General features: G+C 42.7%; 1 protein-coding gene across 2 annotated transcripts; it reads left to right on the forward strand.

Moving 5' to 3' along the window:
• The first annotated feature begins 72 nt into the window (after positions 1 to 72).
• Positions 73 to 10,934, forward strand: xkr4 (XK related 4). Of its 2 annotated transcripts, XM_061928346.2 has the most exons (5): positions 73 to 832; positions 2,303 to 2,502; positions 4,627 to 4,981; positions 9,335 to 9,397; positions 9,548 to 10,934. In XM_061928346.2, the coding sequence occupies exons 1-5, from the start codon at positions 243 to 245 to the stop codon at positions 9,930 to 9,932; spliced, it is 1,593 nt and encodes a 530-aa protein (XP_061784330.1). In that variant the 5' UTR covers positions 73 to 242; the 3' UTR covers positions 9,933 to 10,934. The 2 variants fall into 2 exon arrangements, with proteins under 2 accessions (XP_061784330.1, XP_061784329.1); XM_061928345.2 differs by having other exon boundaries at positions 9,335 to 10,934.
• The last annotated feature ends 12,382 nt before the right edge of the window (positions 10,935 to 23,316 follow it).

The following is a 23,316-nucleotide window of genomic DNA, read 5'->3' on the forward strand; positions in this document are numbered from 1 at the left end:
CGACTGTTTTGCCGTGCGTGCTGATGACGTCACTCGGATGACGTCACATCCCCGCCAGTGAAGAAGACGACGGCGGCGTCCTTCCTCCTTTTGTCCACACTTGACGCGGATGTGCTCCAGCTGACGGAACCTGGACCGGAGCGGGTCGGACCGGGTCCATCAGTGTGTGCGTGTGTGTGTGTGTGTGTGTGTGTGTGTGTGTTGGGGGGGGTGCAGTCATCATCATCATCATCATCATCATCATGGCCGCCAAGTCTGACGGCGTGCTGAGGATGAAGAAGAGCGACGTGGCCTTCACGCCTCTGCAGAACTCTGAACACTCTGGTTCTGTCCACGTGCTGCCGCCGAGTCTGAGGACCGCAGACTCGGACTTGGCCAACGGCGGAAGTGGCGGCTCGGCGCGCCCAGACCGGAACCATCAGACGATGTGGGAGTGCCTGTGGATCCTGGCCGCCATGCTGGTCTACGTGGCGGACGTGGGCACGGACGTGTGGCTGGCGGCGGACTACTACGTGCAGCGGGACTACTGGTGGTTCGGCCTGACCCTGGTCTTCGTGGTCCTGGGATCCTTCTGCGTGCAGCTCTTCAGCTTCCGCTGGTTCCTGCACGACCTGGTCCCCGAGGACGAGGCGCCGGACCCGCTGGACGCGCTGCTGGGCGGGGAGGTCAGTCCGCATCAGCCCCCGCAGAGGCAGGCGTCCACGGCCAGCAGGACCACCAGCACCAACACCAACACCACCACCACGCCGAGGACACCACCCGCCTCACTCTCTGTCTGCGTCTGCGCGTCTCAGGCACTCCTGCACATCCTGCACCTGGGACTCATGTGGAGGTAATCACTTACCTTTTTACCTTCTTATAACCTCCTTCTTTCCTCCTTCTTCCTGCACCTGGGACTCATGTGGAGGTAATCACTTACCTTTTTACCTTCTTTCCTCCTCCTTCTTCCTGCACCTGGGACTCATGTGGAGGTAATGGACTTACCTTTTTACCTTCTTCTTACCTCCTCCTTTCCTCCTTCTTCCTGCACCTGGGACTCATGTAGAGGTAATGGGCTTACCTTTTTAACTTCTTCTTACCTTCTTTCCTCCTTCTTCCTGCACCTGCGACTCATGTAGAGGTAATGGACTTACCTTTTTACCTTCTTCTTACCTTCTTCTTCCTTCTTTCTTCCTTCTTCTTCTTCTTCCTGCACCTGGGACTCATGTGGAGGTAATGGACTTACCTTTTTACCTTCTTCTTACCTTATTTCCTCCTTCTTCTTCTTCTTCTTGCACCTGGGACTCATGTGGAGGTAAAGGACTTACCTTTTTACCTTCTTCTCACCTTCTTTCCTCCTTCTTCTTCTTCTTCCTGCACCTGGGACTCATGTGGAGGTAAAGGACTTACCTTCTTTCCTCCTTCTTCTTCTTCTTCTTGCACCTGGGACTCAGGTGCAGGTAGGAGAACTTACCTTCTTATCTCCTTCTTCTTCCTCCTTCTCTCTGCACCTGGGACTCATGTGGAGGTAATAAACTTACCTTTTTACCTTCTTCTTACCTTCTTTCATCCTTCTTCCTGCACCTGGGACTCATATGGAAGTAGAAGGACTTACCTTCTTACCTTCTTTCCTCCTTCTTCCTGCACCTGGGACTCATGTGGAAGTAGAAGGACTTACCTTCTTACCTTCTTCCTTCTTCTTCTTCTTCTTCTTCTTCTTCCTCCTTCTTTCCTCCTTCTTCCTGCACCTGGGAGTCATGTGGAGGTAGGAGGACTTACCTTCTTACCTTCTTCTTCTTTTTCCTTCTTCCTGCACCTGGGACTCATATGGAAGTAGAAGGACTTACCTTCTTACCTTCTTCCTTATTCTTCTTCTTCCTTCTTTCCTCCTTCTTCCTGCACCTGGGACTCATGTGGAGGTATAGGACTTACCTTCTTCCTTCTCCTCCTTTGGCGCCACACCAGAAATCATCATCAATACACCATATTCTACACCTATAATCAATACTAAGTATTCATTAAGTACCACCATAATGACATCATTAAATACAGTAGTGTAGTAGACCTAAGTACTCATTAAGTACCACCATAATGACATCATTAAATACAGTAGTGTAGTAGACCTAAGTATTCATTAAGTACCACCATAATGACATCATTAAATACAGTAGTGTAGTAGACCTAAGTATTCATTAAAACAAGGTGTTATTGAACAGGTATATGCAACGCTACACAGTTTGAACAGTAACACTGTGTTTGAACATTTAAGCAGGTGCACCACTAGGTGGAGACCTTACTTCCCTGTGCTGTGATTGGTGTGCAGGTACCTGACCGCCATCTACCTGGGTGTGCGCAGCCGTCAGAGCGGTGAGACGCAGCGTTGGCGTTACCGCTGGAGGATGACCTACCAGTTTGCTGACGTCAGCATGCTGCACCTGCTGGCCACCTTCCTGGAGAGTGCTCCGCAACTGGTGCTGCAGTTGTGCATCGTCATCCAGACCCAGGAACTGCTGGCCGTGCAAGGTACTGCACGCACACCCCGTGCATGTGAAGACATTTGACACTAGTCTAAAACTAGATGTGACCGATCTAAGTCTAAGACTAGATGTGACCGATCTAAGTCTAAGACTAGATGTGACCAATCTAAGTCTAAGACTAGATGTGACCGATCTAAGTCTAAGACTAGATGTGACCAATCTAAGTCTAAGACTAGATGTGACCAATCTAAGTCTAAGACTAGATGTGACCGATCTAAGTCTAAGACTAAATGTGACCAATCTAAGTCTAAGACTATATCTGACCAATCTAAGTCTAAGACCAGATGTGACCAATCTAAGTCTAAGACTAGATGTGACCGATCTAAGTCTAAGACTAGATGTGACCAATCGAAGTCTAAGACTAGATGTGACCAATCGAAGTCTTAAGACTAGATGTGACCGATCTAAGTCTAAGACTAGATGTGACCGATCTAAGTCTAAGACTAGATGTGACCAATCTAAGTCTAAGACTAGATGTGACCAATCTAAGTCTAAGACTAGATGTGACCAATCTAAGTCTAAGACTAGATGTGACCAATCTAAGTCTAAGACTATATCTGACCAATCTAAGTCTAAGACTAAATGTGACCGATCTAAGTCTAAGACTAGATGTGACCGATCTAAGTCTAAGACTAGATGTGACCAATCTAAGTCTAAGACTAGATGTGACCAATCGAAGTCTAAGACTAGATGTGACCAATCGAAGTCTAAGACTAGATGTGACCAATCGAAGTCTTAAGACTAGATGTGACCGATCTAAGTCTAAGACTAGATGTGACCGATCTCAGTCTAAGACTAGATGTGACCAATCTAAGTCTAAGACTAGATGTGACCAATCTAAGTCTAAGACTAGATGTGACCGATGTAAGTCTAAGACTAGATGTGACCAATCTAAGTCTAAGACTAGATGTGACCAATCTAAGTCTAAGACTAGATGTGACCGATCTAAGTCTAAGACTAGATGTGACCAATCTAAGTCTAAGACTAGATGTGACCAATCGAAGTCTAAGACTAGATGTGACCAATCGAAGTCTAAGACTAGATGTGACCAATCTAAGTCTATGACTAGATGTGACCAATCTAAGTCTAAGACTAGATGTGACCAATCTAAGTCTAAGACTAGATGTGACCGATCTAAGTCTAAGACTAGATGTGACCAATCTCAGTCTAAGACTAGATGTGACCAATCTACGTCTAAGACCAGATGTGACCAATCTACGTCTAAGACTAGATGTGACCGATCTAAGTCTAAGACTATATCTGACCAATGTAAGTCTAAGACTAAATGTGACCGATCTAAGACTAGATGTGACCGATCTAAGACTAGATGTGACCAATCTAAGTCTAAGACCAGATGTGACCAATCTAAGTCTAAGACCAGATGTGACCAATCTATGTCTAAGACCAGATGTGACCAATCTAAGTCTAAGACTATATCTGACCAATCTAAGTCTAAGACTAGATGTGACCAATCTAAATCTAAGGCTAGATGTGACCGATCTAAGTCTAAGACTAGATGTGACCGATCTAAGTCTAAGACCAGATGTGACCAATCTAAGTCTAAGACCAGATGTGACCAATCTAAGTCTAAGACCAGATGTGACCAATCTAAGTCTAAGACTATATCTGACCAATCTAAGTCTAAGACTAGATGTGACCAGTCTAAGACTAGATGTGACTGATCTAAGTCTAAGACTAGATGTGACCGATCTAAGTCTAAGACTAGATGTGACCAATCTAAGTCTAAGACTAGATGTGACCAATGTAAGTCTAAGACTAGATGTGACCAATCTAAGTCTAAGACTATATCTGACCAATGTAAGTCCAAGACTAAATGTGACCGATCTAAGACTAGATGTGACCGATCTAAGACTAGATGTGACCAATCTAAGTCTAAGATTAGATGTGACCAATCTAAGTCTAAGACTTGATGTGACCAATCTAAGTCTAAGACTAGATGTGACCGATCTCAGTCTAAGACTAGATGTGACCGATCTAAGTCTAAGACTAGATGTGATCGGTCTAAGTCTAAGACTAATCTAAGTCTATATATGAGCTAAGTGTGCCTGTTGATCCAGTATATATATGATTATATCATTGTGTGTTGCAGGCATGACGGCGGGCGCCTCCCTGGTGTCTCTGGCCTGGGCCCTGGCGTCGTACCAGAAGGCGCTGAGAGAGTCCCGCGACGACAAGAAGTCCATGGGCTACCTGGCCGTGGTGGTCCAGTTCTGCTGGCACTTCTTCACCATCGCGGCCAGAGTGGTGACCTTCGCCCTGTTTGCGTCCGTCTTCCAACTCTACTTTGGCATCTTCATCGTGCTGCACTGGTGCTTCATGACCTTCTGGATCGTGCACTGTGAGACCCACTTCTGTGTCAGCAAGTGGGAGGAGATCGTCTTCGACATGGTGGTGGGAATCATCTACATCTTCTCCTGGTTCAACGTCAAGGAGGGACGCACCAGGTAGCTGACCTTTTACACCTCAGTGTAGGGGGTAGGACCTAAATGCAGAGGGTAGACTCTAAATGCAGAGGGTAGACTCTAAATGCAGGGGGTAGACTCTCAATGCAGAGGGTAGACTCTCAATGCAGAGGGTAGACTCTCAATGCAGAGGGTAGACTCTCAATGCAGAGGGTAGACTCTCAATGCAGAGGGTAGACTCTAAATGCAGAGGGTAGACTCTCAATGCAGAGGGTAGACTCTCAATGCAGAGGGTAGACTCTCAATGCAGAGGGTAGACTCTAAATGCAGAGGGTAGACTCTAAATGCAGAGGGTAGACTCTCAATGCAGAGGGTAGACTCTCAATGCAGAGGGTAGACTCTCAATGCAGAGGGTAGACTCTCAATGCAGAGGGTAGACTCTAAATGCAGAGGGTAGACTCTAAATGCAGAGGGTAGACTCTCAATGCAGAGGGTAGACTCTCAATGCAGAGGGTAGACTCTAAATGCAGAGGGTAGACTCTAAATGCAGAGGGTAGACTCTAAATGCAGAGGGTAGACTCAATGCAGAGGGTAGACTCTAAATGCAGAGGGTAGACTCTAAATGCAGAGGGTAGACTCTAAATGCAGAGGGTAGACTCTCAATGCAGAGGGTAGACTCTCAATGCAGAGGGTAGACTCTAAATGCAGAGGGTAGACTCTAAATGCAGAGGGTAGACTCTAAATGCAGAGGGTAGACTCTCAATGCAGAGGGTAGACTCTCAATGCAGAGGGTAGACTCTAAATGCAGAGGGTAGACTCTAAATGCAGAGGGTAGACTCTCAATGCAGAGGGTAGACTCTCAATGCAGAGGGTAGACTCTCAATGCAGAGGGTAGACTCTCAATGCAGAGGGTAGACTCTAAATGCAGAGGGTAGACTCTCAATACAGAGGGTAGACTCTCAATGCAGAGGGTAGACTCTCAATGCAGAGGGTAGACTCTCAATGCAGAGGGTAGACTCTCAATGCAGAGGGTAGACTCTAAATGCAGAGGGTAGACTCTAAATGCAGAGGGTAGACTCTCAATGCAGAGGGTAGACTCAATGCAGAGGGTAGACTCTAAATGCAGAGGGTAGACTCTAAATGCAGAGGGTAGACTCTAAATGCAGAGGGTAGACTCTCAATGCAGAGGGTAGACTCTCAATGCAGAGGGTAGACTCTCAATGCAGAGGGTAGACTCTAAATGCAGAGGGTAGACTCTCAATGCAGAGGGTAGACTCTCAATGCAGAGGGTAGACTCTAAATGCAGAGGGTAGACTCTAAATGCAGAGGGTAGACTCTAAATGCAGAGGGTAGACTCAATGCAGAGGGTAGACTCTAAATGCAGAGGGTAGACTCTAAATGCAGAGGGTAGACTCTAAATGCAGAGGGTAGACTCTCAATGCAGAGGGTAGACTCTCAATGCAGAGGGTAGACTCTAAATGCAGAGGGTAGACTCTAAATGCAGAGGGTAGACTCTAAATGCAGAGGGTAGACTCTAAATGCAGAGGGTAGACTCTCAATGCAGAGGGTAGACTCTCAATGCAGAGGGTAGACTCTAAATGCAGAGGGTAGACTCTAAATGCAGAGGGTAGACTCTCAATGCAGAGGGTAGACTCTCAATGCAGAGGGTAGACTCTCAATGCAGAGGGTAGACTCTCAATGCAGAGGGTAGACTCTAAATGCAGAGGGTAGACTCTCAATACAGAGGGTAGACTCTCAATGCAGAGGGTAGACTCTCAATGCAGAGGGTAGACTCTCAATGCAGAGGGTAGACTCTCAATGCAGAGGGTAGACTCTAAATGCAGAGGGTAGACTCTAAATGCAGAGGGTAGACTCTCAATGCAGAGGGTAGACTCAATGCAGAGGGTAGACTCTCAATGCAGAGGGTAGACTCTCAATGCAGAGGGTAGACTCTCAATGCAGAGGGTAGACTCTCAATGCAGAGGGTAGACTCTCAATGCAGAGGGTAGACTCTCAATGCAGAGGGTAGACTAAATGCAGAGGGTAGACTCTAAATGCAGAGGGTAGACTCTCAATGCAGAGGGTAGACTCTAAATGCAGAGGGTAGACTCAATGCAGAGGGTAGACAATGCAGAGGGTAGACTCTCAATGCAGAGGGTAGACTCTCAATGCAGAGGGTAGACTCTCAATGCAGAGGGTAGACTAAATGCAGAGGGTAGACTCTCAATGCAGAGGGTAGACTCTCAATGCAGAGGGTAGACTCTCAATGCAGAGGGTACACTCTAAATGCAGAGGGTAGACTCTCAATGCAGAGGGTAGACTCTCAATGCAGAGGGTAGACTCTAAATGCAGAGGGTAGACTCTAAATGCAGAGGGTAGACTCTCAATGCAGAGGGTAGACTCAATGCAGAGGGTAGACTCTCAATGCAGAGGGTAGACTCTCAATGCAGAGGGTAGACTCTAAATGCAGAGGGTAGACTCTCAATGCAGAGGGTAGACTCTCAATGCAGAGGGTAGACTCTCAATGCAGAGGGTAGACTAAATGCAGAGGGTAGACTCTAAATGCAGAGGGTAGACTCTCAATGCAGAGGGTAGACTCTAAATGCAGAGGGTAGACTCAATGCAGAGGGTAGACAATGCAGAGGGTAGACTCTCAATGCAGAGGGTAGACTCTCAATGCAGAGGGTAGACTCTCAATGCAGAGGGTAGACTAAATGCAGAGGGTAGACTCTCAATGCAGAGGGTAGACTCTCAATGCAGAGGGTAGACTCTCAATGCAGAGGGTACACTCTAAATGCAGAGGGTAGACTCTCAATGCAGAGGGTAGACTCTCAATGCAGAGGGTAGACTCTCAATGCAGAGGGTAGACTCTCAATGCAGAGGGTAGACTCTCAATGCAGAGGGTAGACTCTCAATGCAGAGGGTAGACTCTAAATGCAGAGGGTAGACTCTCAATGCAGAGGGTAGAACCTTAATGTAGAAGGTACATTCCGGTGTCCACTCCTTCCCCAGCACAGAAACAGCTCTCATCAGAGTCACCAATGATCTGCTGTTGGCCTCTGACTCCGGGTCCACCACCCTCATCCTTCTTCTCGACCTCTCTGCTGCGTTTGACACTATTGACCACAAGATCTTCACCCCGACCGTCTCCAATACTTCATCCGGCTTTCTGAGATTGCCCGTCACTGGTTCCACTCCTACCTCACTGACAGGACGCTAAGTCTCGCCCCCACACTGTCACCTGTGGGGTCCCCCGGGGCTCTGTGCTCAGTCCAATCCTCTTCACCATCTACAGAAGCAGATGGGGTCGGTGAGGTCTTTCTTCGACAACCAGGACTCCTCTTGAGGGTTGGTTTCGTGGGATGTTAGGGAGATGAGACGGGGATGGTTGGACGGGGGAGTGAGGCATCTCCTATGGATGATTGCATGGCGAGTTGATCCCGATCCGGTAACCACCCTGCTCTCCGAAGGTGGCTTCATCTGACGGGAAAGTGTGAAGACAACAAGAATTTGCCGAACACCTCTGGCTACGGTGCCCAGCGATATCATCGGGACTTGGCAACTCCTTTGGTGAACTTCAGAGCCTCCCAATAGCGAGTCTAGCGCTTCTGAGGGTCATCCTGAGGCGACTCGGGTGACAAACAAACAATCACCATCTACATGCTTCCCCTCGGGTGTGTCGCCAGCAGACATGGAATTAATTTCCACTGCTATGCTGACGACACACAACTCCACCTTAAGGTCTTCCCCTCTGGGTCCACCTCTGCCACTGTTGCCCGTCTCAGCTACTGCCAGGGGGAGATAAACGTACGGAGCCATCCAAACCGGTATCCCTCAATGACTCCGTTCTTCCCCACGTAACCTTGGTTTCATTTTTTTGCCCTCAACTTTCCCGTCTCTCCCTCTGTTACCAACCCACATCTGCAAAACTTCTCCAGACTCTGTCCCTTCCAGCTGCAGAGAAGCTCGTCCATGCCTTTGTCTCCTCCAGGTTGGATTACTGTAACGCACTCCCCATCCGGATCCCTGGCAGGAGCCTCCAAAAGCGCCAGTATGTTCAGGACAGCGCTGCCAGGGTCCTGATGAGGGTGTGGAAGTACGAGCCCATCACCCCCATCCTCTGCACCATTCACCGGCTCACTATCTATCATTGAGTACAAGGTCTTCCGGCACGCCTACCACTGTCTGCCCCCACTTACTTCACTGACCTCCTCACCCACCCAGGACACAGCTCAAGACCATGGGGGACAGAGCTTTTGAAGCTGCCGCTCCCCGTCTGTGGAACTCCCATACTGACCACCTCAGGGCCCCACAGACGGTGGATGAAAAAAGGGGCTAAAAACGTACCTTTTTAGAAAAGCTTGTTTTAATGCTTTTATTGTTTGTCTGTTGCAGGTGTCGTCTGTTTATTTACTACTCTGTGATCCTGGGGGAGAACGCCGCCCTCAGTGCATTGTGGTACGTTTACCGCGCTCCCGCCGCCACCGACTCCTTGGCGGTGCCGGCGCTGTGCGTCATCTTCAGCAGTTTCCTGACAGGGGTGCTGTTCCTGCTCATGTACTACGCCTTCTTTCACCCCAACGGCCCACGCTTCCCGCACTCGCCCAGCCGCCAGCGCCTGGACCCGGACGCCGCCGCCCACTTTTCCGCGCTCCCGTCCGAGGGCGCCGCCGACTCCCTGCGCTCCAACCCGGGCACCGCCGCCACCACGCTGGAGCGTGACGCCAAGCACTCGGAAAGGGACGGCTGCGTGCCGGTGTTCCAGGTGCGACGCGCCGTGCCGTCCACGCCGTTGTCTCGCGCTCCTCGCCTCGAGGAGACCGTCATCAAGATTGACCTGTGCAGGAACCGCTACCCGGCCTGGGAGCGCCACGTCCTGGACCGGGGCATACGCAAAGCCATCCTGGCCATCGACAGCTCTGTGACGCCGCGCCTGCAGTATAAGGATGACGCTCTGGTCCAGGAGAGGTTGGAGTACGAAACCACGTTGTAGTGCGCAGCAACGACGACTCTGGCAATAAAAGGTTCCTACTGGTCTGAAGGAAGATGGTGGACCTGCTCTCTGCTCTCAGGAGAGGAGAATCTCTTTTTTTTTTACCGAGTCTCATCAGGGAAGTCCTGTGGGATACAAGCCAAAACCTGAGACCATGTGTTGATCCAGGTTGGTCGGGGTCAGCACATCCAGGATAAGTTGTTGGATTCAGACCCTGAGAGAACACTTTGATCTAGGTTGGTTGGGATCAACACCTCCAGGATACGTTGTTGTTGGATTCAGACCCTGTGAGAATACTTTGATCCAGGTTGGTTGGGGTCAACATATCCAGGATAAGTTGTTGTTGGATTCAGACCCCGAGAGGATATTTTGATCCAGGTTAGTCGACTCGGGATCAGCACATCTAGGATAAGTTGCTGTTGTATTCAGACCCTGAGAGGATATTTTGATCCAGATTGGTCGACTCGGGATCAACACATCCTGGATAAGTTGCTTTTGGATTCAGACCCAGAGCGGATGTTTTGATCCAGATTGGTCGACTCGGGATCAACACATCCAGGATAAGTTGCTGTTGGATTCAGACTCCGAGAGGATATGTTGATCCAGGTTGGTCGACTCGGGGTCAACACATCCAGGATAAGTTGCTGTTGGATTCAGACTCTGAAAGGATATGTTGATCCAGGTTGGTCGACTCGGGGTCAACACATCCAGGATAAGTTGCTGTTGGATTCAGACTCTGAAAGGATATGTTGATCCAGGTTGGTTGGGATCAACACATCCAGGATAAATTGTTGGATTATGTTCCTGCTCTCAGTGCCAAAAAACCTTCTGCTGGTTTTCCCACAAGTGTCGACTTTTTAAGATCCAGAACCAGGAGAAAAAACTACTACATCTTGGAAGAACTACGGTGTCTCATTTTAACTCATAAGAATCCACTGAAAACTGTTGAAATATTCTACTTTACAGGTCTTCAACTGGAGGTGCGGGACCCGAGTTCGTGCTCATAGACTTAGATCGGTCACATCTAGTCTTAGACTTAGATTGGTCACATCAAGTCTTAGACTTAGATTGGTCACATCTAGTCTTAGACTTAGATTGGTCAGATATAGTCTTAGAGTTAGATTGGTCACATCAAGTCTTAGACTTAGATCGGTCACATCTAGTCTTAGACTTAGATTGATCACATCGAGTCTTTGACTTAGATTGGTCACTTCTAGTCTAAGACTTAGATTGGTCACATCTAGTCTTGGACTTAGATTGGTCACATCTAGTCTTAGACTTAGATTGGTCACATCTAGTCTTAGACTTAGATTGGTCACATCTAGTCTTAGACTTAGATTGGTCACATCTAGTCTTGGACTTAGATTGGTCACATCTAGTCTTAGACTTAGATTGGTCACATCTAGTCTTAGACTTAGATTGGTCACATCTAGTCTTAGACTTAGATTGGTCACATCTAGTCTTAGACTTAGATTGGTCACATCTAGTCTTAGACTTAGATTGGTCACATCTAGTCTTAGACTTAGATTGGTCACATCTAGTCTTAGACTTAGATTGGTCACATCTAGTCTTGGACTTAGATTGGTCACATCTAGTCTTAGACTTAGATTGGTCACATCTAGTCTTAGACTTAGATTGGTCACATCTAGTCTTAGACTTAGATTGGTCACATCTAGTCTTAGACTTAGATTGGTCACATCTAGTCTTAGACTTAGATTGGTCACATCTAGTTTGGGACTTAGATTGGTCAGATCTAGTCTTAGACTTAGATTGGTCACATCTAGTCTTAGACTTAGATTGGTCACATCTAGTCTTAGACTTAGATTGGTCACATCTAGTCTTAGACTTAGATTGGTCACATCTAGTCTTGGACTTAGATCACAACTTAGTACATGACACATGCTAACTGTTAGCATACACACTTTTTTGGATAATTTCGCAACAGTTTACCCCAGAATAATACAACTTGGTACTTGACACATGCTAACTTTTTAAGACAATTTTGCCGCTGTACACCTCAGTAATATAACTAGGTATGTCACATATGCTAACTGTTAGCAGTGCTAGCACGCTAACTTTTTTGCCAATTTTTCCGCCACACACCTCAGTCATATAAGTTGGTACGTGACATACGCTAACTGTTAGCATCCAAACATTAGCGTGTTAGCATGCTATACGTGACATACGCTAACTGTTAGCATCCAAACAATAGCGTGTTAGCATGCCAACTTTTTAAGACAATTTTGCCGCCGTACACCTCAGTCATATAAGTTGGTACGTGACATATGCTAACTGTTAGCATCCAAACATTAGTGTGTTAGCATGTTATACGTGACATATGCAAACTGTTAGCATCCAAACAATAGTGTGTTAGCATGCTAACTTTTTAAGACAATTTTGCCGCCGTACACCTCGGTCATAACTTAGTGTGACATTTCCTAACTGTTAGCATTTTAACGTTAGCATGCTAACTTTTTTGCCAATTTTGTCGCCGTACACCTCAGTAATATAACTAGGTATGTCACATATGCTAACTGTTAGCAGTGCTAGCACGCTAACTTTTTTGCCAATTTTTCCGCCACACACCTCAGTCATATAAGTTGGTACGTGACATACGCTAACTGTTAGCATCCAAACATTAGCGTGTTAGCATGCTATACGTGACATACGCTAACTGTTAGCATCCAAACAATAGCGTGTTAGCATGCCAACTTTTTAAGACAATTTTGCCGCCGTACACCTCAGTCATATAAGTTGGTACGTGACATATGCTAACTGTTAGCATCCAAACATTAGTGTGTTAGCATGTTATACGTGACATATGCAAACTGTTAGCATCCAAACAATAGTGTGTTAGCATGCTAACTTTTTAAGACAATTTTGCCGCCGTACACCTCGGTCATAACTTAGTGTGACATTTCCTAACTGTTAGCATTTTAACGTTAGCATGCTAACTTTTTTGCCAATTTTGTCGCCGTACACCTCAGTAATATAACTAGGTATGTCACATATGCTAACTGTTAGCAGTGCTAGCACGCTAACTTTTTTGCCAATTTTTCCGCCACACACCTCAGTCATATAAGTTGGTACGTGACATACGCTAACTGTTAGCATCCAAACATTAGCGTGTTAGCATGCTATACGTGACATACGCTAACTGTTAGCATCCAAACAATAGCGTGTTAGCATGCCAACTTTTTAAGACAATTTTGCCGCCGTACACCTCAGTCATATAAGTTGGTACGTGACATATGCTAACTGTTAGCATCCAAACATTAGTGTGTTAGCATGTTATACGTGACATATGCAAACTGTTAGCATCCAAACAATAGTGTGTTAGCATGCTAACTTTTTAAGACAATTTTGCCGCCGTACACCTCGGTCATAACTTAGTGTGACATTTCCTAACTGTTAGCATTTTAACGTTAGCATGCTAACTTTTTTGCCAATTTTGTCGCCGTACACCTCAGTAATATAACTAGGTATGTCACATATGCTAACTGTTAGCAGTGCTAGCACGCTAACTTTTTTGCCAATTTTTCCGCCACACACCTCAGTCATATAAGTTGGTACGTGACATACGCTAACTGTTAGCATCCAAACATTAGCGTGTTAGCATGCTATACGTGACATACGCTAACTGTTAGCATCCAAACAATAGCGTGTTAGCATGCCAACTTTTTAAGACAATTTTGCCGCCGTACACCTCAGTCATATAAGTTGGTACGTGACATATGCTAACTGTTAGCATCCAAACATTAGTGTGTTAGCATGTTATACGTGACATATGCAAACTGTTAGCATCCAAACAATAGTGTGTTAGCATGCTAACTTTTTAAGACAATTTTGCCGCCGTACACCTCGGTCATAACTTAGTGTGACATTTCCTAACTGTTAGCATTTTAACGTTAGCATGCTAACTTTTTTGCCAATTTTGTCGCCGTACACCTCAGTAATATAACTAGGCATGTCACATATGCTAACTGTTAGCAGTGCTAGCACGCTAACTTTTTTGCCAATTTTTCCGCCACACACCTCAGTCATATAAGTTGGTACGTGACATATGCTAACTGTTAGCATCCAAACATTAGCGTGTTAGCATGCTATACATGACATACGCTAACTGATAGCATCCAAACAATAGCGTGTTAGCATGCTAACTTTTTAAGACAATTTTGCCGCCGTACACCTCAGTCATATAAGTTGGTACGTGACATATGCTAACTGTTAGCATCCAAACAATAGTGTGTTAGCATGCTAACTTTTTAAGACAATTTTGCCGCCGTACACCTCGGTCATAACTTAGTGTGACATTTCCTAACTGTTAGCATTTTAATGTTAGCATGCTAACTTTTTTGCCAATTTTGTCGCCGCACACCTCAGTAATATAACTAGGCATGTCACATATGCTAACTGTTAGCAGTGCTAGCATGCTAACTTTTCTGCCAATTTTTCCGCCACACACCTCAGTCATATAATTCGGTACGTGACATATGCTAACTGTTAGCATTTTAACGTTAGCATGCTAACTTTTTTGCCAATTTTGCCGCCGTACAGCTCGGTCACATAAGTTGGTGCGTGACACATGCTAACTGTTAGCATGCTAACGTTAGCATTTCCTTATTTAATTGGGAGTACATGTGTGCGACACTAAAAGGTGTCATGAACACAAAAACATGGCTAATGTGTTCTGTGTCTTGAAAAAGTGGATTCTTATGGGCTAGAAGATGAAAAATAGGCTTGTGGAGGCGGACATGGATCTACTTGGTCCTGTCTTTCCGCGGAGCGCCAAGGACAGAAAGTGAGGAGAGATGGAGAGGAGACTAGACTGGGAAGGAAAGAGGAAAGGAGTCAAGGAAGCGAGGAGGATGTACAGTACTGTGAACATGCTAACTTTTTCGAGTACTTTATTGGTACCGACCCAACGCCGACTCACCTGAAATCAAACGGTGCCACATTTTGATACCTTTTTGTTGTCATTTTCCACGCCTGATGGAATGAGGCGGTGCTAGCGCCATGCTAATTTACATTGGATACGCCGTAGACATGCTACCCATTAGCATTAGCAATTTTACATGGCGATTTTTTTTTTTTTGAAAATGATGAATGGAGTTGGAATCAGGATGAGTAAGAATGGGACGTGAACGGACTCGTACGTGCAACCCGAGTAATACTTGCAGTACAGACACTTTGTAGGGCGCAACAAGAGGCAAGACATTCAAGGTCATGGCAAAGACTACTTCCTGTCTGCACTGAAACAAAACAAGTTGTTGGAATATGAAAGTAGCAAATATTGGTACCGTGAAGTACTGTGACGGTTCCAGCTCCACCCCGCCAAAATAAGAGTGTGTGTGTGTGTGTGTGTGTGTGTGTGTGTGTGTGTGTGTGTGTGTGTGTGTGTGTGTGTGTGTGTGTGTGTGTGTGTGTGTGTGTGTGTGTCCTGTGCAACCATGGTTCCCTCCTGGACTTTGTTCCACCAAATAGTGGGTTTCCATTGGAAGGGGACCAAATAGTTCCTGGAAGTACCATCATGACCACAAGCAAGTGTGACCCCTTTGTGTTGCCATGGTAACTGCTACTTAACCCCTTTGTGTTGCCATGGTAACTGCTACTTAACCCCTTTGTGTTGCCATGGTAACTGCTACTCACCCTAACATCACCAACTTCCTGCTCACATTAAGTTGCAACTTTTACCAAGGTAGTACCAATGTGGTACCAAGGTGGTATCAAGGTAGTACCAATGTAGTACCAAGGTGGTATCAAGGTAGTATCAAGGTAGTACCAAGGTGGTATCAAGGTAGTATCAAGGTAGTATCAATGTAGTACCAAGGTGGTATCAAGGTAGTATCAAGGTAGTACCAAGGTGGTATCAAGGTAGTACCAATGTAGTATCAAGGTGGTATCAAGGTAGTATCAAGGTAGTACCAAGGTGGTATCAAGGTAGTATCAAGGTAGTACCAAGGTGGTATCAAGGTAGTACCAAGGTGGTATCAAGGTAGTACCAATGTGGTACCAAGGTGGTATCAAGGTAGTACCAAGGTAGTATCAAGGTAGTACCAAGGTGGTATCAAGCGAGTATCAAGGTAGTATCAATGTGGTACCAAGGTAGTACCAAGGTGGTATCAAGGTAGTACCAAGGTGGTATCAAGGTAGTACCAATGTAGTACCAAGGTAGTATCAATGTGGTACCAAGGTAGTATCAAGGTAGTACCAAGGTGGTATCAAGGTAGTACCAATGTGGTACCAAGGTAGTGTCAATGTGGTACCAAGGTAGTATCAAGGTAGTACCAAGGTGGTATCAAGGTAGTATCAAGGTAGTACCAATGTGGCACCAAGGTAGTACCAATTTGGTACCAAGGTGGTATCAAGGTAGTACCAACGTAGTACCAGTGTGGTACAAAAGTGGTACCAAGGTAGTACCAATTTGGTACCAAGGTGGTATCAAGGTAGTACCAAGGTAGTACCAATGTGGTATCATGGTAGTACCAAGGTGGTATCAAGGTAGTACCAATTTGGTATCATGGTAGTACCAATGTGGTATCATGGTAGTACCAAGGTGGTATCAAGGTTTTACCAAGGTAGTACCAATGTGGTATCAAGGTAGTACCAAGGTGGTATCAAGGTAGTACCAAGGTGGTATCATGGTAGTACCAATGTGGTATCATGGTAGTACCAATGTGGTATCATGGTAGTACCAATGTAGTACCAATGTGGTACCAAGGTGGTACCAAGGTAGTACAAATGTGGTATCAAGGTGGTACCAAGGTAGTATCAAGGTAGTACCAAGGTGGTATCAACGTAGTACCAAGATGGTATCAAGGTAGTACCAAGATGGTATCAAGGTGGTACCAAGGTGGTACCAATGTGGTATCAAGGTAGTACCAAGGTAGTATCAATGTGGTACCAAGGTAGTACCAATTTGGTACCAAGGTGGTATCAAGGTAGTACCAACGTAGTACCAGTGTGGTACAAAAGTGGTACCAAGGTAGTACCAATTTGGTACCAAGGTGGTATCAAGGTAGTACCAAGGTAGTACCAATGTGGTATCATGGTAGTACCAAGGTGGTATCAAGGTAGTACCAACGTAGTACCAGTGTGGTACAAAAGTGGTACCAAGGTAGTACCAATTTGGTACCAAGGTGGTATCAAGGTAGTACCAAGGTAGTACCAATGTGGTATCATGGTAGTACCAAGGTGGTATCAAGGTAGTACCAATTTGGTATCATGGTAGTACCAATGTGGTATCATGGTAGTACCAAGGTGGTATCAAGGTTTTACCAAGGTAGTACCAATGTGGTATCAAGGTAGTACCAAGGTGGTATCAAGGTAGTACCAATGTGGTATCAAGGTAGTACCAATGTGGTATCATGGTAGTACCAATGTGGTATCATGGTAGTACCAATGTAGTACCAATGTGGTACCAAGGTGGTACCAAGGTAGTACAAATGTGGTATCAAGGTGGTACCAAGGTAGTATCAAGGTAGTACCAAGGTGGTATCAACGTAGTACCAAGATGGTATCAAGGTAGTACCAAGATGGTATCAAGGTGGTACCAATGTGGTATCAAGGTAGTACCAAGGTGGCACCAATGTGGTACTAAGGTAGTACCAAGGTGGTACCAAGGTAGTACCAAGGTGGTATCAAGGTAGTACCAAGGTGGTATCAAGGTAGTACCCAGGTGGTATCATGGTAATACCAAGGTGGTATCAAGGTAGTACCCAGGTGGTATCATGGTAGTACCCAGGTGGTATCCAGGTAGTACCAAGGTGGTACTAATGTGGTATCAAGGTAGTACCAATGAGGTATCATGGTAGTACCATGGTAGTATCAAGGTAGTACCAATGTGTTACCAAGGTGGTACCAAGGTAGTACTAATGTGGTATCATGGTAGTACCAAGGTAGTACCAAAGTAGTACCAAGGTGGTACCAAGGTAGTACCAAGGTGGTATCAAGGTAGTACCAATGTGGTACCAAGGTAGTATCAAGAGAGTACCAAGGTGGTATCAAGGTAGTATCAGGGTAGTACAAAGGTGGTATCAAAGTAGTACCAATGTGGTACCAAGGTAGTATCAAGGTAGTATCAAGGTGGTATCAAGGTAGTACCAATGTGGTACCAAGGTGGTATCAAGGTAGTACCAAGGTGGTACCAATGTAGTACCAAGGTGGTATCAAGGTAGTACCAAGGTGGTTCCAAGGTAGTACCAATGTGGTATCAAGGTAGTACCAAGGTGGTATCAAGGTAGTACCAATGTGGTACCAAGGTAGTATGAAGGTAGTACCAAGGTGGTATCAAAGTAGTACCAAGGTAGTACCAATGTGGTATCATGGTAGTACCAAGGTAGTACAAATGTGGTACCAAGGTAGTACCAAGGTAGTATCAAGGTAGTACCAAGGTAGTATCAAGGTAGTACAAATGCGGTATCAAGGTCGTGCCAAGGTAGTACCAAGGTGGTACCGAGGTAATATCAAGGTAGTACAAATGTGGTATCAAGGTAGTATTAACATAGTACCAAGGTGGTACCAAGGTAGTATCAAGGTGGTACAAATGTGGTATCAAGGTAGTACTAAGGCGGTATCAAGATGGTATCAAGATGGTATCAAGGTAGTACCAAGGTGGTATCAAGGTAGTACAAATGTGGTATCAGGGTAGTACCAAGGTACTAGTATCAAGGTTGTGCCAAGGTAGTACCAAGGTGGTACCGAGGTAATATCAAGGTAGTACAAATGTGGTATCAAGGTAGTATTAACGTAGTACCAAGGTGGTACCAAGGTAGTATCAAGGTGGTACCAAGGTAGTATCAAGGAAGTACCAAGGTAGAACAAACGTGGTATCAAAGTAGTACCAAGGTGGTATCAAGGTAGTACCAAGGTGGTACAAATGTGGTATCAAGGTAGTACCAAGGCGGTATCAAGGTAGCACCAAGGTAGTACCAAGGTGGTATCAAGGTAGTACAAATGTGGTATCAAGGTAGTATCAAGGTAGTACAAATGTGGTATCAAGGTAGTACCAAGGTAGTACAAACGTGGTATCAAGGTAGTACCAAGGTGGTATCAAGGTAGTACCAAGGTAGTACAAATGTGGTATCAAGGTAGTACCAAGGCGGTACCAAGGTAGTACCAAGGTGGTATCAAGGTAGTACAAATGTGGTATCAAGGTAGTACCAAGGTACTATCAAGGTAGTACAAATGTGGTATCAAGGTAGTACTAAGGTAGTACAAATGTTACCAAGGTGGTCCCTGTTTGGTTAAAAAAAAGATGGTCCCCCAAGGTGTGGTCCCTTTTGGGGTACCAAGGTGGTCTCAAAATAGATGGCCACTTTTTGGTACCAAGGTGGTCCCTCAAGAGATGGCCTTTTCGTGGTACCAAGTTAGTCCCTGTTTGGGTAAAAAAAAAAAGGGTGGTCCCCAAAGGTGTGGTCCCTTTTGGGGTACCAAGGTGGTCTCAAAATAGATGGCCACTTTTTGGTACCAAGGTGGTCCCTGTTTGGTTAAAAAAAGGTGGTCCCCCAAGGTGTGGTGCCTTGTTTGTAACAAGGTGGTCCCACAAAAGGTGGTCTCTTTGTGGTACGAGGTTGGTGCCTTTTGGGTACTAAGGTGGTTCCTTGGTTGGTGGTCCCACAATAGGTGTTACCTTAGTGGTACCAAGGTCTACACTTAATGGTAGGAAGACCTGGTCCTGGTCCTGGTTCAGCACACTTTGCATACATGAGACCATTATTACACACTCCTGTTTTCCAGTTTATTTTGGGAAAAATTTATTCTTTCACTGGAACGATTCTTTGATATTGATTATGTTAATGAGGTGGTGTATCATCTATATTGATTATGTTAATGAGGTGGTGGTGTATAATTTATGCAAATGATATGCGTGGATCTCGTTTGTGCCAAAATGTCAACAAGAAGCCTTTGAGGAAATCCTTCAGGATGTGAAGAAACTAAATAGTTCATTCATGTGTTCATCATGTGTGTACTTCCTGTTTGTGTGTACGTTGTCATCCTGTCTTTGGACTTGGAGTACTTTCAAGGTCTTTGTGAGAACACTCCTGGTTTGACCAAGGTCTTTGTGAGAACACTCCTGCTTTGGCTTTCTGTGTTGGTTTTTTTGCGCCATGAGTGGAAAGAGGTGGTCTGGATTGGGTCACATATAAAAATACTGTGTCGTGGTCATTGACTTGGTTTACTCACGTGGTCCACAAGATGGCGGCAGTTCTACTGTCAGATATTCAAATGAGGTTGGAGGCGGGGCTTAGGTTGTGTTACATTTTTATATGCCGGAGTAGAAACGTGTAAATAAGACGAACACAACGGACAAATGTCCTCTAGTCATGTGCCATACCACTGATTGTCTTACCGATACGATACCAAGTCGAGTCCAGGCTGCTATTGGCGATACCGACGATACTCGGTGCAAATATTCAGTAACTAAAGTGTCCGCACATGTGTAAAAAGTTGTTTTCAATGATCTCAAAACTGTCAAAATTAATGATTAAAAGCTGACATTTAAAAAGTAATAATAATAATAATAAACTTAGTCATTTGTTTTTAAATGTTTAGCATATTTGTTTATAGTTTTTTTTAAATAGAAAAACATTAAAATTCAGTAACTAAAGTGTCCGAACATGTGTAAAAAGTTGTTTTTTATGATCTCAAAACTGTCAAAATGGAAATTAATGATTAAAAGCTGACATTTAAAATGTAATAATAATAATAAACTTAGTCATTTATGTTTTTAAATGTTTAGCATATTTGTTTATAGTTTTTTTTAAATAGAAAAACATGAAATTTCAGTAACTAAAGTGTCCGAACATGTGTAAAAAGTTGTTTTCTATGATCTCAAAACAGTCTAAATGGAAATTAATGATACAAAGCTGACATTTAAAAAGTAATAATAATAATAAACTTAGTCAGTTATGTTTTTAAATGTTTATCATATTTGTTTACAGTTTTTTTTAAATAGGAAAACATGAAAATTCAGTAACTTAAGTGTCCGCACATGTGTAAAAAGTTGTTTTCTATGATCTCAAAACTGTCAAAATGGAAATTAATGATTAAAAGCTGACGTTTAAAAAGTAATAATAATAATAAACTTAGTCAGTTATGTTTTTAAATGTTTATCATATTTGTTTACAAATTTTTTTAAATAGAAAAACATGAAAATTCAGTAACTAAAGTGTCCGAACATGTGTAAAAAGTTGTTTTCTATGATCTCAAAACTGTCAAAATGGAAATTAATGATTAAAAGCTGACATTTAAAAAGTAATAATAATAATAATAAACTTAGTCATTTGTTTTTAAATGTTTATCATATTTGTTTAGTTTTTTTTAAATAGAAAAACATGAAATTTCAGTAACTAAAGTGTCCGAACATGTGTAAAAAGTTGTTTTCTATGATCTCAAAACAGTCGAAATGGAAATTAATGATACAAAGCTGACGTTTAAAAAGTAATAATAATAATAAACTTAGTCAGTTATGTTTTTAAATGTTTATCATATTTGTTTACAGTTTTTTTTAAATAGAAAAACATGAAATTTCAGTAACTAAAGTGTCCGCACATGTGTAAAAAGTTGTTTTCTATGATCTCAAAACAGTCGAAATGGAAATTAATGATACAAAGCTGACGTTTAAAAAGTAATAATAATAATAATAAACTTAGTCATTTGTTTTTAAATGTTTATCATATTTGTTTAGTTTTTTTTAAATAGAAAAACATGAAAATTCAGTAACTAAAGTGTCCGCACATGTGTAAAAAGTTGTTTTCTATGATCTCAAAACTGTCAAAATGGAAATTAATGATTAAAAGCTGACATTTAAAATGTAATAATAATAATAAACTTAGTCATTTATGTTTTTAAATGTTTATCATATTTGTTTACAGTTTTTTCTAAATAGAAAAACTTGAAAATTCAGTAACTAAAGTGTCCGCACATGTGTAAAAAGTTGTTTTCTATGATCTCAAAACAGTCAAAATGGACATGAATGATACAAAGCTGACATTTAAAAAGTAATAATAATAATAATAAACTTAGTCATTTGTTTTTAAATGTTTATCATATTTGTTTAGTTTTTTTTAAATAGAAAAACATGAAATTTCAGTAACTAAAGTGTCCGCACATGTGTAAAAAGTTGTTTTCTATGATCTCAAAACTGTCAAAATGGAAATTAATGATTAAAAGCTGACATTTAAAATGTAATAATAATAATAAACTTAGTCATTTATGTTTTTAAATGTTTAGCATATTTGTTTATAGTTTTTTTTAAATAGAAAAACATGAAATTTCAGTAACTAAAGTGTCCGAATATGTGTAAAAAGTTGATTTCTATGATCTCAAAACAGTCGAAATGGAAATTAATGATACAAAGCTGACGTTTAAAAAGTAATAATAATAATTAACTTAGTCAGTTATGTTTTTAAATGTTTATCATATTTGTGTAGTTTTTTTTAAATAGAAAAACATGAAATTTCAGTAACTAAAGTGTCCGAACATGTGTAAAAAGTTGTTTTCTATGATCTCAAAACAGTCAAAATGGAAATTAATGATACAAAGCTGACGTTTAAAAAGTAATAATAATAATAAACTTAGTCAGTTATGTTTTTAAATGTTTATCATATTTGTTTACAGTTTTTTTTAAATAGAAAAACATGAAAATTCAGTAACTAAAGTGTCCGCACATGTGTAAAAAGTTGTTTTCTATGATCTCAAAACTGTCAAAATGGAAATTAATGATTAAAAGCTGACATTTAAAAAGTAATAATAATAAACTTAGTCAGTTATGTTTTTAAATGTTTATCATATTTGTTTACAGTTTTTTTTTTTTATAGAAAAACATGAAAATCTTCCTGGTGGAAAAAGTTTAGTCATGTAAAATATTAGAAGCTCTCAAAATAAAATGTACTTCAAATGTTAACAAAGTTTTAGTTCATTACAAAATAAAACATACTAACTTATGAATGAATGAAATAGTAAAATGACAACATAACATAATTATATTAGTTTGTTTTTTTAAACAGATTTTTTTTTTAAAAAGCTAGTTTTTGTTGCATGAAGGGTGGCTTGAAAAAAATAATCCCTATAAAAATAAAACATTTAATAAAAATGTTTAAATGATGAATCAATGAAGAAGAGTCTGCAAGAATTGTTAAGTTCATTACAAAATAAAACATACTAACTTATGAATGAATGAATTAGTCAAATGACAACATCCATTAAAAAAAAGTATTAAATGTGTAAACTGAACATGAATATTTACATAAGGCAGAGTTTATGTTACACAGTGACACTATCTTATTATTATTATGATGATTATTATTATTGTTATTATTATTTATCATTATCATTATGATTATTATTATCATTATTATTATGATTATTATTGTTATAATTA

The sequence above is a fragment of the Nerophis lumbriciformis genome, linkage group LG33 (assembly GCF_033978685.3).
Source record: "Nerophis lumbriciformis linkage group LG33, RoL_Nlum_v2.1, whole genome shotgun sequence".
NCBI lineage: Eukaryota > Metazoa > Chordata > Actinopteri > Syngnathiformes > Syngnathidae > Nerophis > Nerophis lumbriciformis.